The sequence below is a fragment of the Rhinoderma darwinii genome, chromosome 2 (assembly GCF_050947455.1).
Source record: "Rhinoderma darwinii isolate aRhiDar2 chromosome 2, aRhiDar2.hap1, whole genome shotgun sequence".
Classification (NCBI taxonomy): Eukaryota; Metazoa; Chordata; class Amphibia; order Anura; family Rhinodermatidae; genus Rhinoderma; species Rhinoderma darwinii.
The window spans coordinates 448840530-448860044 of NC_134688.1; the positions used below are offsets into that span (position 1 = coordinate 448840530).

The 19515-nt window shown below is 42.3% G+C and overlaps 1 protein-coding gene across 1 annotated transcript in view; it reads right to left on the bottom strand.

The window, feature by feature from the left end:
- The window catches only part of TMPRSS15 (transmembrane serine protease 15), a 259431-nt gene extending 253497 nt beyond the window's left edge, over positions 1-5934 (bottom strand). The window contains exon 1 of the mRNA XM_075851216.1: positions 5775-5934. Within this exon, the coding sequence (XP_075707331.1) occupies positions 5775-5934 (160 nt within the window). The remainder of the gene's footprint in view (positions 1-5774) is intronic.
- Between the last annotated feature and the right edge of the window lie 13581 nt (positions 5935-19515).

The window sequence follows — 19515 nt, forward strand, 5'->3', positions numbered from 1 at the left end:
TCATGGCCGGGAGAAGTCGTCATGAGCTCTGGATCGGATGGAGAAGAAAAGAGGAAAAAAAACTACTAGCATCTAAGACATCGTCAACTGTGAGTCACTAGATTTACAGAGAATCTGTCACCTCTCCTGACATGTTTATTATAGGAAATCCTTGTATTTCACAAAGTTTTTCTGCAGTCCAGGACTGCTAGACAATTCCCCTAATAAGGAGGACGTGTCCCTGCACAGTGTGATACTGTCAGTATGTAGGGACACAGCCCTGTGACAAGTGGAATTGTAACACTCATTTGTTAATGCTTGCCCAAAAAGGTAGTCTTAAAAATAGTTATCTACAAGGCAGCGGCAGGGCAGCGGTACGGAAGGGGGGCCCAAGTTTGGGTAACAGCCCAGGGCCCATGGTCTACTTAATCCGCCACTGCTCTGACACTCTGGCTGGGGATTTCTCTCCTGGAGGAGCCCCATTTGTCACTGTCCATATATGAACAGTGACTTCAGGGGCGATCTCTAGGAGCGGAACCCCGATCAGAGTGTTAGCAACACCCTGGCCGGGGATTCCTCTCCTGGAGGAGTCCCTGGTGTCACTCTTCTTATATGGACAGTGATGTCAAGGGCTACCTCTAGGAGCACTCTGGCCAGGGATTCCGGTCCAGGAGGAGCCCCTGACGTCACTGTCCATATATGGACAGTGACGTCAGGGGCTCCTTTAAGAGAGGAATCCCCGGCTAGAGTGTCAGAAACGCTCTGGCAGGAGATTCCTCTCCTAGAGGGAGCCCCAATTGAGCTATCTACAGGGAGGGGGGTGTAGCGCTGTTGACAGGGTGTGGTGTGTGGGGCACTATCTACAGGGGGCTGTGTGGGGCGCTATCTACAGGAGATGGCACTATCTACAGGGGTGATTGTGACACTATCTTCAGGGGGCTGTCTGGGGCACTATCCACACAGGGGTATGGCACTTTTTACAGAGGGGCGTGTGTGTCATTTTCTACAGGTGGTTATAGATGGCACTTTCCACAGGGGATTCTGGTCCAGGAGAAGCCCCTTACCTCACTGTCCATATATGGACATATATGGCAGAGGATACCTCTAGGAGCGGAATCCCCGGCCAGAGCTTTAGCAACACACTGGATGAGGATTCTGCTCCTGGATGAGTGAATGACAGAGTAGGGAGTGGATAGTTTCCTGCCGTGCCATAATATTTAATTGTATCTGCGTTCTGAGGATGCAGATACAATTGAATAAGGCAGTTACCAGGACACGTTTGGGACAGTAATTTGCCGGGATTGTCTGTATATTCGGGAAGGTCCCGGGACTATCGGCAACTACAGTATGGTCTTCCACTTATTTTTTAAGTTTATTTCTACGGCTGGTAGAAAAATAAACCAATTTGAATACTGTAAATCCTCTTTGCTCCTCTGTTTTTAGCTCAGTGCTAATTTAGTCTAGTACTGGAGACCTGACTAATGTGTGACAAACTAGCTGCTATGGACGTGCTCCCTGACAACCCTAAGATGTTAGTTGTTTGGCAGTATATCCATAGCAACGAGTCTCAAATAACCTAGGTGACAGTATTTTACTATATTTAGACTGCTTAAATGATTGATAACATTGGTCTTGCTGTGTGTGCGTATGGAAATGTGGTGTTCTCTTATGCATAGTCACAAAATATGAAATATATATACATACTGGGGTAACTACAATTCATTGGGCACCATAGGAAAATTAGATGGGCCACCACTACCTAGTGACAGGAAACTGAAATAAAAGCTCTAGTAGCAATAATTGCATGTACTGATGATAGTACAATATATTAGATAACCCTCATAGTAGAGCCAGATATCAGAAAGCCACCAACTAGTTATTCCCCACTAAATGGGATAATGTTCTTGCACCTGAATGGGCCCCCTAAACCTCTGGACCGCATAGCAGCTGCTTTGGTTGCTACGACTATAGTTACACCCATATGTATGTATACACACACACACACACACACACACATATATATGTATATATATGTGTATATATATATGTGTATATATATATATATATATATATATAAACCTATTTAAGTCACTGAGTACTGACTTGCATTGTTTCTCTTGACCACTTAATTCAATGAATGTGTGTAATTCTAGCTCATGATTTTATTGCAAGTGGAATTTTCTTTTCTTTTTTTAAAACATGGAAATTGCACTTGGATTTAATTGAACATAACAAAATGTTGGTAATGTGTTTAAGTAAATAAAGGCGAGGGTTTTATGCAGCTGCTTTTCAGACAGAAATAACAAAAATATGGTGATGTTGCTATTATTAAATGATACAGGTGCTAAACAAAAATGCTAATAACTTGACAGGAGAATGTGACTAGCATGAAATAATACCTACAGTATAGCGATGAATAATAAATAATTTAGTAGCATGGGAACCTGGAGAGATAAACATTTTTCAGTTCAGGTCCAAAACGCTTTAATAAAAGGAGCCACTTCCAACACCACAGGCTCCCGTCCATCACTTTATAGCCACTGTCGCTGTGCCAAGCAGCTGTATCAATAATAAGCAATACTAGCCTCATAGATAGCGCGAGAATAGCTGAGCCGGCACTGCAGTTAAGGAAGTGATAATGATCCAGGTAGCTATAACTGTGAAAACCTCTACCAGGGGTGTAGCTATAGGGGGTGAAGACCCTAGCATAGATACAGTTATTAATTATTTGTTATCTTTACTAATTCTATATTGCTTTATTGTTGCTGTCTGCATCCATGTAGCCACCCTCAAAAAATGTAAATATACTATAAGCCCATAAATTGGCCATTGTTGTTAAGGCCTCATGAACAAAACCGTAGTTGCGGACCCATTTATTTGTTTTGGCCACGGTCACCTTTCTGTATATTTACGGATGTGTGACCGTGCCGTACAAATGATCCACAAAATATAGAACAAGTCCTAATCTTGTCCGCAATTGCAGCACGGACTCGCCTATAAAAGTCTATGGGTGCTACCGCAATTGCGGATGGCTACGGATGTGTGTCCGTAGCCGTCAGATCCGTAATTGCGGACAGTAAAAGCTCTTACGGTCGTGTGCATGAGGCCTAGATCTTAATATTTAGCTACTTTTGAGATAACTTGGCATCCTGCAGAATTAAAAATGCTGGTTGCCTCGTTGTTAGCTGCTTTCCACTCCGGCTCATAGAGAGGGATGCATGGGACTCTTTGATATCATATGTCCTAATAGGGCATTTGAAAAGGGTTTGTCTAAGTGAGAAAATGTCTTTAACCCCTTCAAGACTAAGCCATTTTTTTATTTTCGTTTTTCACTCCCTGCCTTCCAAGAGACAGGGCTTCAAAGGAGTACAAAGATGGCGGACCTGGGGGCCGTCATCACATAACAACCATCGGCACCCCCTGATTCTAACAATTTAAATTCCGTGGTTTCGGCTGACCGCTGCATTTAAGGCTGTATAACACAGACATCACCCATTGGGTATGGAGCATGCTCAGCCTGTTAGCCCGCTCCATACTTCCCCTTAACCCTTATCACATACAGTTACGTGATAATATGATAAGGCCAGGATCACACGCACAATTATGAAGCAGTATTTGTGGCAGTTTTCTGAGCCAAACCAAAAAGTGGACACAAAAGAAAGGAGATGCATGAGTCTTTTCTTTTTATCTTTTCTTCCATTAAGATCCACTTCTGTGTTTGGTTTTAAAAAAACAGAGCTAAATACTGCATCAAAACTGTGTGTGTGATTCTGGCCTTAGAGAATGGGGATTAGCTGCAATATCAGTCCCTGCCCGAGGACTATAGTGGCATTGTTTTTGGGAAATGAAGATTTTATTTTTAGAATTTTAAACAAACCTTCAATCCCTGCACATTGACGCACAATGTTAACACATACCATATGTATCTTAATTTCATTTATGTCATTTAAATCTGTGGGTTTGAATCAATTGAGCCTCATTACAACTCTATAAAGTCAGATAATCCAGTAGCTTTATCTAGATTTATCTTCAGTACTAAGTTTCCCACATTAGTGAAAATAAACAAAGTGGCCAACCCCTTAAATGGCAAGCCAGCATAATAGCCACTGGTGGCCGTCATTTTGCCGCAATTTGTGCACCGCGATCCCCAAAAGTTTCAGATTTTGTAAACTCTGAAACTTTTGGAAAATTTAGACCTAATTTGATTAGTGTAGAATTGATCGCTCATATCTCCTATTAAGTCAAGCCACAAACATCACAACATATTGTGATTATAATGTATGCAATTTCCCACTGCAGCCATTTTTCGGATTCTCACTTTCGTTTTTTCCTCCCCACCTTCCAAAAGCCATCATTTTTTTATTTTTCCATCAATATTGCCTTAGGAGGGCTTGTTTTTTTGTGGGACAAGTTCATGGCACCATTTATTGTATGATATAATGTATTCGGAAACTGGAAAAAAAAAATTGTGGGGTGGAACAGGAAAAAAACTGAGATTCCTCAATCTTTTGGGGGGTTTTGTTTTTACGGCGTTCACTGTGCGGTAAAAATGGCAGGTTAACTTTATTCTGCGGGTCAATATGATTACTTTGATATCAAATTTATATTGTTTTTTTTCATATTTTACTACTTTTACAAGGAAAAATCTGATTTTTAAAAAGAAAATTGTAGTTTTGTCGCCATATTCTAATATTTATTTTTTCGTAAATTGAGCGGTATGAGGACTTATTTTTTGTGGGGGGAGCTGTGGTTTCTGTTGGTACCATCCTGGGGTACATGAGACTTTTTGATCACTTTATTCCATTTTTTGTTGGAGATGAAGTGACCAAAAAATATTGTAAAAGTTCAGACTTTTACAAACGTGTTAATACTAGTTTTGTTAATTTTTTTTATATTGAGCTTGAGGGAAAATGTAAAAAGTTTTTTTTTTTACTTGTTTATAATTTTTTTATCTCTTAAAAAACGTTATTTTACAGTTTTTCACTTGAACCAGCGCTCATTGGATCGCTTGCATGATATCCTGCAATCCTAATGTATTGCTGTATATCGTGATACCGACAGTCTCCTATGAAGAGTTTCATAGGAGTAGAAAGTTGACAGACCTGGGTGCCTTCATCAGGCCCCCATGCCGACCAACGGCATCCCCGCGATTGCGTCATGGGGGTGGGGGGGCGTTGCAATGTTACAGGAGGCCACTCCCCTGTTTCTAGTTAATTAAATGCCGCGGTCGCTATTGACCGCAGAATTTAACGGGTTAAATGGGTGGGATCTCACTTGAGCGGGACACTGCTCATTACGCTGAAGTGTCGGCTGTAACACACAGCCGGCACCCTCGTTCTATGGAGCGGGCTCGGCCCGTGAGCCCACTCCATACTTGCCCATCCGACGTGCGCCGTATATATACGGCATATATAGGGAAGCGGTTAAAATAACAAATTTACTTCTGCTACATTATACTTTATGTCAAGCATAACAAATATGTGTTATCAGACTATCTGTACAAACATAAAATGAGTTATGGTGCAGATATGGAGAGAGTGTAGAGAAAAAAAGGGACAATACTAAAAATTATCTATTCCAGCATTTAAAGGTCAGGATCACACGTGCATTTTTGATGAAATTATTTGCTCCGTTTTTTTAGCCAAAGCCAGAAGTGGACCCAAAAGGAAGAAAAGGTCTAAAGAAAAGACTGATACGTCTCCTTTCATTTGTGTCCACTTCTGGGTTTGGCTTTAAAAATGGAGTCAAAAACTGCATCAAAAACTGCGTGTGTAATCCTGGCCAAAGGGTCTTACCTGAGCGTAGATCTTTTATTGCAATCCATGCAAACACTATCAACCCGACACAGACACATACGAACATCACCAGCAGCGCGATGAACCATACTTCTAAGTTGGTCAAGGGTCTTCTCCTGCTTCTTTTTTCTGGCCCCTCCGATTTATCTTTAGACTTCATCCTGGAAATGTCCCTTTGACCATAAAATCTTCTTGCTTTGTAACAATGATTGTAACAGCCGCACACAACAGAAGGAATATATATACAGATGACCGCTTAAAGTAATCACATCATTAATCTTGGGAGATGCTTCTCAGACACACCACAGGAGTTCTCGAAACATAGTAAACGCTACTTGTCCGATACAAAAACAAAGCTGTATTCAAGCGGGTCATAAATCTTAATTGCAGGTTGTATATAAAAAAGATTTGTTGTAAAACTATTTAAATGGAGAACTGGGGCTATTAACGGGGAGATAAATATTAACTCCTAAGACATCACAGCATTTTTTGACATCTGAGATCATACATTACAGTAGCAGGAGATTCAAATCCAAGCGTCAAGTCAAGTGTCTTAATCGATTGCTCAGCTACCTGACAACTCAGACTGTGACAAAGGTCTCTTTCTTGCAGCAGTCTCTGTTTTATTGCTTCTAGAGTCCTTGGAGTGGATTGTGTGACATGATTATACTGTAACTAGGGCGACTTGTAGACAAAATGGGTCCAGGACGGACATAAACAGCCACCTATGCATGAACCCTATATAAGACACTTGCTCCTGAATTGCTCAGCATGGAGCATTCCACTTGTAATTGTGAGCCATAAAATTCATTACCTTAGTCCCTTAGGGCATGTTCAGCTGTTTGGGACAATTTTTTTCTGCTGTAAAATCGTGGCAAATCCGCAATGAATGTGTGGCAAAATCTGCATATGAAATCTGCAAATTTTGTTGCGTATTGAGCAGGGGATTTCCCATTTTCCTATTCTGGTGCGTATTTGCGGATCACGCACCCATTAAAGTCAATGGGTGCCTTGAAAATGACGGACAGCACACGGACGTGATTTTTCACGCAGCAAATTTCACGCATTGGAAACACGCTGCGTGACAAATCACGCATGTCTGAATAGCCTCATGGAGTTGCATAGGTCTGTGCGCTGTCCGTTGATTTCACTGACAGCAGACGGTTCTAAATCAGGTCCCGTTCTAGCTGGAAACGCCCTCAAATTTGCACAGAAACACAACTTTTGAAGCCAAGTAGCATAAACCCTGTGTATTTGTGGGCCCCAAACAACTGACAGTCGCATTAAAAAATCGTCACTGTTGCTAAGTAAGGATGGAGCATGCCACAATATTTTGTTTCCTGTGGGATTCCTTTGATGCATTGGAGCTCCATAGACCTCTGTGGGTTTCTTATTAGAGCTCTGTACAACTCAAGAGTTTGTGCATGGGCCATTGGAGTGCTAGTCGACTAAATGGGGCCCTGTGTAGAGATCACAGAAGGTACCCAACCCAATTCTAGCCAACCTAACTTACATTAGCATTATCAGGATTTAGATGTCATCCGAACATCATTGTGAATTCTAGCAGCATTTTCATAATATCCATAATTTTTTCGTTTATAATTTTTTGGGTAATGGTCAAAAACACAACAATGTACTTGCCAAGAGTTCCTACAATTGTACTGTTTTCTACAAAGATCATTACAAGTGGGAAAAAAAAGTAGATAGCAACGCTCTGTTTCTCCGATCCTCGGTTCCTCCTGTAGTTAAAAGTATGTTCTGGTTCCAGGAAATAAAGCTTATTCATTGTATAATGAAAAGTTATTCCAATATCTTTGCTTGCTGTCAATGAATGGGAAATTGATTGTTTACTTCCGGAGAATAAAACTCTGCCTAGTCATTTGATGGACACAGGCGCTCGGTTTCTTTGTGCCAGTACAGTTATCAGAGATCTCTCGTGTAATGAACCATCCACCAGTGTGAGTATCACATGACCAGGACGGGTTTACATTCCATGGAAGTGAACAGTAAATGTTCCATTCACTGACTTTATGCAGTGAATTGCTACACAAATTATATCAGAAAATGAAATAACTTTCATTATACAATGAATATGCTATGCTGAAACCACAATATTCCTTTAAAGTGTAACTAAACTTTCAACAAATTTCTGACATGTCATAGTGACATGTCAGAAGTTTTTATCGGTGGGGGTCCGAGCACTGAGACCCCCGCCGATCGCTAAAAGGAAGCAGCAGAAGCTCTCGGGTGAGTGCTGAGCCACTTAGTTTCTGATCGGCTCATAGACTTTCTATTGAAGCCATACACTACATCGGCTTTCCAAGAAAAGCTGATCAGAAACCAAGCGGCTGAGCGCTCACCCGCTTCTGCTGCTTCGTTTTAGCGATCGGTGGGATTTCTCAGTGCTCAGACCCCCACCAGTCAAAACTTCTGACGTTATATTTAATATAAAACATTTTTTATTTTAGTCTGGTCACAAGATGCTTAATTTCCAACTAAATTGGGATAACCACTACCTGCTACAATGTTGAAACCATACTTTAACAGTGTATAAAAGGAGCACAAATTTTTACAATATACATTTATAGAACAGAAACACTATAGGGGAGACTTACTAACAGTTGCTTACCGCCCCATGGTACTAATGTGCATTTTCTTTATTTACTGCCAGGGTAGGAGAGGAAAAAATTTGTCAATCACACACCACACAATATCCTTTTAGAGAGAGTAACGAAAATTGTGGCATGACATAACTTTAAAAAATAGTAGTATGTTTACCCCACCATTCATTTTTTATCCTCAAAAAATGTTTATCGTATCTAAAATTTCAAGTCATCTTAATTAATATATATATTTATTTTTTTTACAAATATGTATTTCAAAATTAAATCATTTACACTGGAAACATGATTTAAAAAAAAGTGGAAATGAAGTCATTATGCACAGCTTGGGGAGATACATATATGTGAAGCAAAACTATAAAGTAATAGTCAATAATTGCTATTAAAAGACTTTTTGAAACAGTCACACTTGCCGATAAGACTACTTCTATAGTGTTAAGAAATAAATGGAACCGTGCATAGTACAGAGAAAAAAATATATATATACAATTTATCATGTAAAGTGTGTTTTTAACTGAGAGATATTTGCTGTTATAATTTCTTGATTTTTATTTTTATAAAAAAAAAATTTCAGTTTTTAATCCCAATATATGTATGTATATATTTTTTTAAATATATTTTCCCTGGGTGATTGTAATATTATGTAATTATATAGTTGATATTAATGTATTATATATTCTAAGGTGCCTGTCTTAATAAAATACATTAACCGGTTAAGGACTAGGCTGTTTTACAGCTAAATGACCAGAGCAAATTTCACAATTTTGCTATGCGCTTCTTTAGATGACTATAACTCTGCAGGTGAATAAAGTTCATCTTTGAATTTTACACTCTTTTTAAAGGACAGATAGGGCTTTGTTTTAGTGGCATTTGTCAGTATATATCATTTTTATTTTTTTCTCTAAAGTGGGCAAAATTGGAAAAAAATGCAAGAATTTAGCAATTGCGCCAGTTTATGCTAGCATTTTTCACACACGGTATGGACCACGGCCAGTTTTCTTCTGAAAGTTTCTTGAATAAGATGGAACAAAATAAAATCAGGACTTTTTTAGCAAATGCGTCAGTTTAGGCTAGTATTTTTCACACACGGTATAGTCCACGGCCAAAATTCATCTCCTTTCACGTTCTTCCACTTCTCCCGTGCATGGGGATACCAAATATGTGTGCCTTATTCACTGTGCGGGCATGTGCCAGGGCTTGGCATAAAAGGAGGCTTTTTGTCCTTTTCGGTCCAGGAATTTTGCATTTGATTTTATAGCCGCATACTGTTTTCTGGGGGGCGTAATGCTGCTGAAACATTAGAAACACCCCATAAATGACTTCATTCACACAAGTAGACCCCACAAGGTTTCCTTCAAGGGGTTTATCATATTTTTAGCAAGTCCAGTTTTCTTCTGAAAGTTTCTTGAATAAGATGGACCAAAATAAAATCAGCACTTTTTTAGCAAATGCGTCAGTTTAGGCTAGTATTTGTCACACACGGTATAGACCACGGCCAAAATTCATCTCCTTTCACGTTCTTCCACTTCTCCCGTGCATGGGGATACCAAATATGTGTGCCTTATTCGCTGTGCGGGCATGTGCCAGGGCTTGGCATAAAAAGAGGCTTTTTGGCCTTTTCGGTCCAGGAATTCTGCATTTGATTTTATAGCCGCATACTGTTTTCTGGGGGGCCTAATGCTGCTGAAAGATTAGAAACACCCCATAAATGACTTCATTCACACAAGTAGACCCCACAAGGTTTTCTTCAAGGGGTTTATTATATTTTTAGACAGTCCAGTTTTCTTCTGAAAGTTTCTTGAATAAGATGGATCAAAATAAAATTAGCAATTTTTTAGCAAATGCGTCGGTTTATACTAGCTTTTTCACACACAAAATGGACCACGGTCAAAATTAATCTCCGTTCACATTCTGCCACTTCTCCCGTGCATGGGGATACCAAATATGTGGCCTTATTTATCACATAGAGATGTAGGAGGGCGGACGATAGAAGAAGCTTATTTCACAAATCGCTTTTTTTCAATGCTGGTTTTACAAAACACAACAGAGTTTCTATAACACTTCCAAAATATCTGCTCTTGAAGCAGAAATCCCAAAATATTCATCTAGGGGTATAATGGGAATTTATTTTTTGGGGTTTTCTAAAATAAGAAATTGCAGGTTAATGCAAATGGAGCTCTCCAGCAGATGAACTTTAGAGAACATCAAACATGACATCCACCCCCCACCCATTCCCTCCCCCACCCTTGGAGTAAAATCATGGGAAAAATAAAAACGTAATGTAGGGCAAACATATTTTCAACAAATTAACTAAAATCTAATAATTCAGAACAGTGTGGTATTTTTTAAAACATGGTTCAATGCACAGGCCTGGTTGCGAGGGACATGAGGGACAGAAATATCGGGAATCTTTGCGGTGCCCGTCTTTTCTGCAGACGCGGCACTTTTTCTGGGGGTTGCTTCTGGTTGCTGTTGGGGGAATCCGACTGATGAAGTGTCTTTCAGTCAGTCGCGTGACATCCTCAGACTGGGGGCATTCTCGGGTGTCCTGAACATCAAAAATGAGGCCTTCAATAATTTTTTCCTGGAAATCCAGGTATGTGTCTCTGCCTCTGTTTTTTTTATACAGCACAAATGAATTGTGGATGGCCACCTGTAACAAATAAATGGCCACCTTTTTGTACCAGGTTTTAGTTTTGCGTTTTACTAAATAGGGCTGTAAAACCTGGTCGCTTAAATCCACCCCCCCATGTACTTGTTATATTCGGACACGCTCACTGGTTTGTGCTTGTCCGATGTTGCCCCCCTTTCCCTCACTGCCACTGTTCCTGCGGTATGAATCGTGCTTAGCACATACACATCTTTGCGATCCCTGAACTTGACCGCCAGCAATTCTTCAGATGCCTAAGCACAGGAGTCCCCCTTTACCATGCGCTTCCCCACTAATTGCTGTGGAAAACCAATTCGGTTTTTGCGCATGGTACCACATGCCCCAGTCCTTGCAGCATGCAAATGCCTAAACAGGGGCACACTCGAATAAAAATTGTCACAGTACAGGTGGTACCCCTTGTGAAGCAGAGGCTGCATTATCTCCCACACAATCTTACTGCTGGTGGAAAGATCAGGGGGGCATCCAGGAACATTTATTGTGCGGTCCCGCCCTTCATAAATCCTGAAGGCGGTGGTATATCCTGACCCGCTTTCACACAATTTGTAGAGCTTAACGCCATATCTTGCCCTTTTGGAAGGTAGATATTGGCGAAAGCTAAGTCTGCCATGAAAGTTGAGGAGGGATTCGTCCACACTTACATTCTGCTCAGGGGTGTAGAGTTGCAGAAATAAATTATTCAGGGAATTTATTAGCGGTCTTATTTTGAACAACCGATCCCGGTTTGCATCGGTACTTGGGGGGGCCTGTGCGTTGTCATTGAAGTGGAGGAACCTCATTATTGTCTCATAACGAGACCTGGGCATTACTGCAGAATATACTGGGGTGGCTTGGGCGGGTCTTGTTGACCAGTAAGACCTAATGGAGGGTTTTTTGACAATACCCATATTTAGGGTGAGCCCCAAAAAAAATTTTAATTCCTGCAAATTGGTGGGCGTCCAATCTCTGGCATGGGTGGATGAAGGTTTCTGCCTTATATATTGCGTGGCATATAAATTTGTTTCGTGGACAATCTGATTTAGGATGTCGTCCGTTATAAATAAATGGAAGTAATCCATTTGGACAAAATTTGTATTGTCCACGGTTATGCCAGGAGTGGCCGTAAATCCGTGGATTCTAGGCCCAAAAGATGGGGCAGGTGCCCATACAAGAGCCTGGACTGGAGGGACCAGGCTCTCCCGTGCTACAGCGCTACTTGGCCCTGCGCTTTCATGTTCTGCAGTTTCGACTGCATCAGGGACAACGTCCCCTGAAGATGAACCTGAAGTGACGCTGTCATCGTCACTACCTAAAACAGGTTCCATCTCGGACGCCATCTCTGATGCGGTCTCCGACTCAGACCACAGCATGGCGTATGCCTCCTCGGCGCTAAACAACTTCCTCGCCATAACGTAACTAACACTAACACTAACTAAACAAATTTTTTTTTTTATTTTTTTTTTTTTATAAAACACACAAACTAACTGCTATATATATCTACACTACCGCTAACAAAAAAATAAACCGCTATTGCTATATATATTATATATATGTGGATATATATAATTATATACTCCCTACCTGCCTATTCTAATAGAATAAAAGAAAGAAAGGTAGATAGATAGAAAAAAAGATAGATGGATAGATAGATTGTATAGATAGATAGAAATCTATCTATACAGAGAATGTTTTAGAGTGTAACTGTATTTTTTTGTAACTGTAACTGTAATCTTCTGGCAGCAATTCTCCCGAGTCTCTTCTTCTCCTCAAACTGAAACAATGTTTGAGGAGAAGAAAAGAGGCAGGAGATTTACTGCCAGAAAAGTCAAAATAAAACAAATGTGGTCGCTGTGATAGGTTTTCACAGCGACCACATGTTCAGGGACCATCAGATTGGTCCCTGATACTCTGCCCAGTGCCCAGAGCTGTTGGTAACAGCGAGGGCACAGGGCTGTGTGCACGCGATCGCGTGCACACTGTTTTATAAGCAGGAATGCATGTGATCGCTGTGATTGGTTGTCACAGCGACCACATGTTCAGGGACCATCAGATTGGTCCCTGATACTCTGCCCAGTGCCCAGAGCTGTTGGTAACAGCGAGGGCACAGGGCTGTGTGCACGCGATCGCGTGCACACTGTTTTCTATGCAGAAATGCATGTGATCGCTGTGATTGGTTGTCACAGCGATCACATGTTCAGGGGCCAAAAGATTGACCCCTGACATTCTGCCCAGTGCCCATGGCTGTTAGCAACAGCCAGGGCATAGAGCTGTGTGCACGCGATCGCGCGTGCACAGTCTCTGAAGTGCGGCCGTATATATACTATACGCCGGACTTTAGAGACCCTGACCGCTGGCCGTAAATATACGGGAACCTGTTAATATTATACTTTATTACAAAGTTAAAAGGTTATGTACATCTTTGGAAGGAATTTTATTTATTAAATCAATGTGTTTTTGATCAACTTTCAAATTGACTTTGATTAACATTTTTTTTTTTTACTTCTCATGATACAAATTCTATGTCTCCTGTATTCATAGAAGCTGTATCGTTCTCTCTCAACCAAATACGTCAGTTTTTGAGAAATTGTGTTGGGTACCTTTAAAACTTGCTGTAAGTCACAATCCACATCCAGTATTTTGAGGAGCCTACCCCTCCCAACTTTCCATTAATATGCTTGGATACAGCTCTCTGTGAACAGCCACCTTCTTTAGCAATGTCCTTTTGTGGCTTCCTCCTTGTGGAGGGTGTCAATGACTGTCTTCTGCATAACTGTCAGGTCAGCAGTCTTCCCCATGATTGTGTAGCCTACTGAACCAGAATGTTGGACCAGTTAAAGGCTTAGGAAACCCTTGCAGGTGTTTTGTGTTGATTCGCTGATTAGAGTGTGACACCAGGAGTCTACAATCTTCAACTTTTACCAGGTATTCTAATTTTCTGGGAGACTAAATTTTGGGTTTTCATTAACTGTTAGGCCCCATGCACACGAACGTGCTTTTGCGGCCGCAATTCCCACGAAAATCCACTGGAGAATTGCGGCCCCATTCATACCTATAGGGCCATGCACAGCCCCCAATTTGCGGGCGGCTCGCGGCTGTCACTCCGTGGCCGGCCGACCTGAGAATCATGGCCGTGCACATGGCTGCGGTCGTGTGCATGAGGCATTAGCCATAATCATCAACATTAAAAGAAATAAATGCTGGAAATAGATCACTCTGTGTGTAATGAATCTATATAATATATTAGTTTCACTTTTTAAATTGAATTACTGAAATAACTTAACTTTTTGATGATATTCTAATTAATTGAGAAGGATCTGTACATATTTGTTAGAAGATCAGTACAGATGTTTTCCTCTGTGAAGCGCTGCCCCATTGTTTGCACATCCTTTTCCATGGACATTACGGCACTCCCGACCAGGCATATCCATGTAGGACTCTATTAAATAACTGTGGCACTGCACATTCACTAATTCCTCTTGCCATGCACAGTGTACCAACTAGACCTGGAATCATATTTATTGGGATCTAATCAGATTGGATCTTTCAACATTTGCTCATCTCTAGTAGCCACACAAATGCTACAATGTAAAAACTATACTGTAACAGTGAATCTAGGGAGCATAATAATTCCTTTACTGTGTGCAGATAAGGAATAATTACAAACATTATATAGTAGACATTTTTTGATTTTGCCTTTGAGTTTTCCTTTAAAAACTAAGTTCATAAGAATTCCATATGACTTTGAGTTCATTACAGTAAATGATTCAGCCAGAAATAAATAAAAGCAGGTTGTTTCATATTTACTTCATTTAATGGTGGCTTTGTGCAGAAGATGTTTTGCTAGTGTTCTGGAGCTGTTAATTAATAGGTAGGTTTGATGTAGCGTGCCCCGATGCCACCTCCTTTCAACTGCTGTAATCCATTAAGTATGGGTCACTAGATACATTTCTATCATCAGGAGATGAAATGCCTTTTGTATTTTAAAACATCTTATAAAGCTCAGTAATTATAATTCCTCTTTTCATCGAGCTGCTGTCAGTGTGGTGCCATTATTTACACAGTGAAGGCCAAACAGCAAGTGTCCTATGAGAGGCTAACACACATTACACAACCCTTGTCATGTAATAGATCATAACAGGGGTAATTCATGACTCTGGTCAAACTGTGCCAAAGATACAAAGCTTCTATGTCTGTGTGCTAGCAACGTAAGGATTCTGCAACAAAAATGCTATATCCCAAACTTTCAAATGAAAAGGACAACGCTGCAGTCATAAAGATTGTAGATTGTATCTACCGATGAGACCAACATGACCAATATCAATAGTGCGGTCTTTACAATATGATAATTTGAACAAAAACATAACCCCAGTGTGACTGAAACAAAATAATAATAAACTTTTGTTGGTCTGGTGTAGGATAAAAAACACAGATCGGCCATAACATTAACACCACTGATGGGGGAAGTGAATAACATTGATTATGTTGTGACACCTGACAAGGGGGGGGGGGGTATATTATCAGCAAGTGAACAGTCAGTTCTTGAGTTGATGTGTTGGAAGCAGGAAAAATGGGCAAGCGTAAGGATCTGAGCAACAAGGGCTAAATTGAGGTGGCTAGATGACTGGGTCAGAGCATTTCTAAAATGGCAGGTCTTGTGGGGGGTTCCCAGTATGTAGTGATTAATACCTATCAAAAGTGGTCGAAGGTAGAACAACCAGTGAACCGGCAACAGGGCCATGGGCACCCAAGGCTCATTGATACGTGAGGGTAGCGAAGGCCAACCGGTCTCGTCCAATTCCACATAAGAACTATTGTAGCACAAATTGCTGAAAAAGTTAATGCTGGCCATGATAGAAAGGTGTAAGAACATGCAGAGCATGACAGCTTGCTGCTTATTGGACTGTATAGCCAATGACCGGTCACCGAGAATCCATGATGACTTTTGTCCACCGCCAAAAGCCCCTACAATCGGCACAAAAGCATCAGAACTGGACCATGGAGCAATGGAAGAAGGCAGTCCGGTCTAATGAATAACATTTTCTTTCACATCATGTGGAGGGTCGGATGCGTTTGTGGAGCAGGGCAAGCTGGCGGAGGCAGTGTGATGCTCTGGGCTGGGAAGCAATGGGCCCTGCCATTCATGTGGATGTTACTTTTACACGTACCACTGGCCTAAATATTGTTGTAGAACAAGTACAGTCCTTCATGATAACGGTATTCCTTAATGGCAGTGGCCTCTTTCTGCAGGATAATGTGTCCTGCCACACTGCAAATACTATTAAGGAATGGTTTGAGGAACATAACAAAGAGTTCAAGGTGTTATCTTGGCCTCCAAATTCTCCAGATCTCAATCTGATCAAGCATCTGTGGCATGTGGTGAAAGAACAAATCCAGCCCCACCTTGCAAATTGCATGACTTAGGCGGGATTCACACGACCGGGTCGGGTCCGAGCCCGAGTGCCGGCCGGTAAAATCGGCCATTCTGCCCGGCCGGTTTGCATAAAGTTATGCATCCGTGCCGGGCCGGGCAGATCCGGACAGTGACATCAGCGGCAGCTCCTGAAGGGGAATCCCCATGTGTTCGGGGATTCCGCTTCAGGAGTTTCCCCTGATGTCACTGCCCAGATATGGACAGAGACATCAAGCGCTCTGTCCAGGAGCGGAATCCCCGAACACACGGGGATTCCGCTCCTTCAAGGAGCTAAAGTGCGGCTAGCACATAGCAGAGCGGGGAGATACCTCCCCGCTCTGCTATAGTGGCGTCGCTGCAGTAGTAGCAGCCGCAGCAGCTGCTGCTACTAGCGGCGCCATCTAAGGTGTCGCCGAGCCAGGGTGCTTTTAACAAGCAGGGGAAGGGAGCCAGCGCAGCGCTCCCTCCACCTGCTGTACACCCCGGCCCTGCAACACAGTGTGCAGCGATGCCATTCGTCAGAATGGCATCAACTCCTCCTCCTCACATGCACTCTGCGCTGTGAGGAGGAGGAGATAGAGCGCAAGCGCCGGGAAACCCGGCCATCACTCGGAACACATTCCGGTGATGGCCGTGTAATACCCGGCCCCATAGACTTCTATGGGAGCCGGGCGGCCGGGTGTCCGGGCAAAGATAGAGCATGTCCTATTTTTTGACGGCCGGATTTTCCGGCCGTCAAAAAATCGGTCGTGTGAATAGCCCCATTAGGGGTCTATCATTCCTAATGCAGCCGGGTGCCGGCCGATTTATGAACGGCCGGCACCCGGACGGGAAACCCTGCCGTGTGAATGAGGCCTTAAAGGAACAGTGTCATCACAAATTATTTTTTTATATGTTAAAGATGTTAGTGCTTTATTAAAAACGTTTATATTCATTTGTGTGTTTGTGTTTTACTTTTTCTTATTTTTACACTTTTTCTTCCCTATGGGGGCTGCCATTTTTTGTTCCATTTCTGTGTGTGTCGATTAACGACACACACAGACATGGAATACGGCAGCCACAGTCCCATAGGGACTGCGAACGGCTCCCGTCCCATTGACTTCAGTGTACGGCGTCTGTGTGGGAACTGCGCATGCGCCGCTCCCACACAGTCCAATTCGAAATTGGCGCCGTCCGGCGCCATTTTCCTGTGGACCGGAAGTAGCGGCCGGACAGTAATATTACTACTTCCGGTCGCGGCTTCCGGATTTGTGCACTTGGACCAGCGGCAGCAGACGGAGCGGATGGACCGGAGGGAGCTGCGGCGACTGGAGCAGGTAAGTTATTTCTATGTATGTTCGTGTTTCAGTGTACGTTTACTACTGTACGTTAACCTTCTACACTGTGTGTTAGCTCAAAAAATGGCGACACACAGTGTAGGAGGTTACACCGTTCAAACCCCTCGTTTATCCCGGCACTAGCCAGGATAAAGGAGGGGGGGATGCTGAGAGCTCACTAGAGCGAGGGCTTTTTACCCAATTTTGCAAAGCTGCAATTTTGGGGACAGCTCCATCTAGTGACCAAAAATGGGTAGTATTATAAATTAGAATTAATTTATAATATTTCCTGACTCGTGAAAAAAATAAAAAAAATTTGAACAATGTTTAATCACCCACACACTAAATGTTTAATTTTTAAAAAAAAAACATGTTTTTCTGGCAACACATTCCCTTTAAAGGGGTATTCTTATCTTGGAGATTTATGGCATACCCACAGGATATGCTATAGATGTCCTAAAGATTTGTGCCCCACCTCTGGGACCTGCACTTATCTCTAAATCGGGGGAGAAAAATTTTGCAGCAAATGCCAATTGTTGCAGAATTTGCTGCAGAATTTTTCCTCCCCATTGATTTCAATGGGAAATATTCGCACCGAAACTGCAGAGAAGACCCAACATAAATTGACATACAGGTCAATTTCTGAATGTTTTCTCAGCTGATTTGAAACACCGAGTGTAGATGAAAGCTTTTTTTAAATATTATCCACTTTGCTGTTACTGTAATATGTTGGAATCTGCTGGTTACTTTGGGCAATCATTTTGTCCTTGCACCAATTTTGATAAATTTCCTCCAATGTGCAATAGTATTGCAGTATATCATGCAAGCGATCAAACCATTGCTGGATCAAGTTCCCTAGGGGGACTAATAAAAAAGTAAAAAACAGTTAAATCAGACCTCCAAACTATCCCAGATTCAGTGGGTGTCCTGCCCTCCCAGGCGGCCGGGGGTATGTCCCATTGTCAACTCTATCTGCGTCTTCAGGACACAGATACAGTTGGACCCAATTCTGAAGCAGGCAACCATCAGCTTCCTGCTTCAGAATTAGTTCATAGTGGAGGAGCAGAGGGAGCAACTCCGGTCACTGAGGACTCCCCAGGCACAGCGCTACTTTAAGTGTTGTGCTCGGGGAAGCCCTTGACGTTACTGTCCATATATGGACAGTGACGTCAGTGGCTACTCCTTAAGTGGAATCCCCGTTGCCAATGATCTGACCGGGGATTCTGCTCTTAGAGGAAACCCCTGAGGTCACTGTCTATATATGGACATTGACATCAGGGGCTCCTCCTGGAGCGGAATCCCTGGCCAGAGTCGGCAACAGGGATTCCGCTCAAGGAGTAGCGACTGACGTCACTGTTCATATATGGACAGTAGCATCAACGGCTTCCCCTAGCACAGCGGTTAAAGTAGCGCTGTGCCCGTGGAGTCCTCGTCAAGCGGAGGAGCTCACTCTGCTCCTCCGCTATGAACTAATTCTGAAGCAGGAAGCTGATGGTTGCATGGGAGAATCTGTGTGGGCATTATACTGCATGGGGTCATCTGTGTGGGCATTATACTGTATGGGCCCATCTGTGTTGGCTTTATACTGTATGGGTGCATCTATGGGGGCATTCTACTGTATGCTGGCAGCTATGGGTGCATTATACTGTATGCTGGCAGCTAAAGGGCATTATAGTGTGTTGGGGCAGATATTTGGTATTATACTGTGCGGGAGGCACTATGGGAGCATGATACTGTGAAGGCTGAA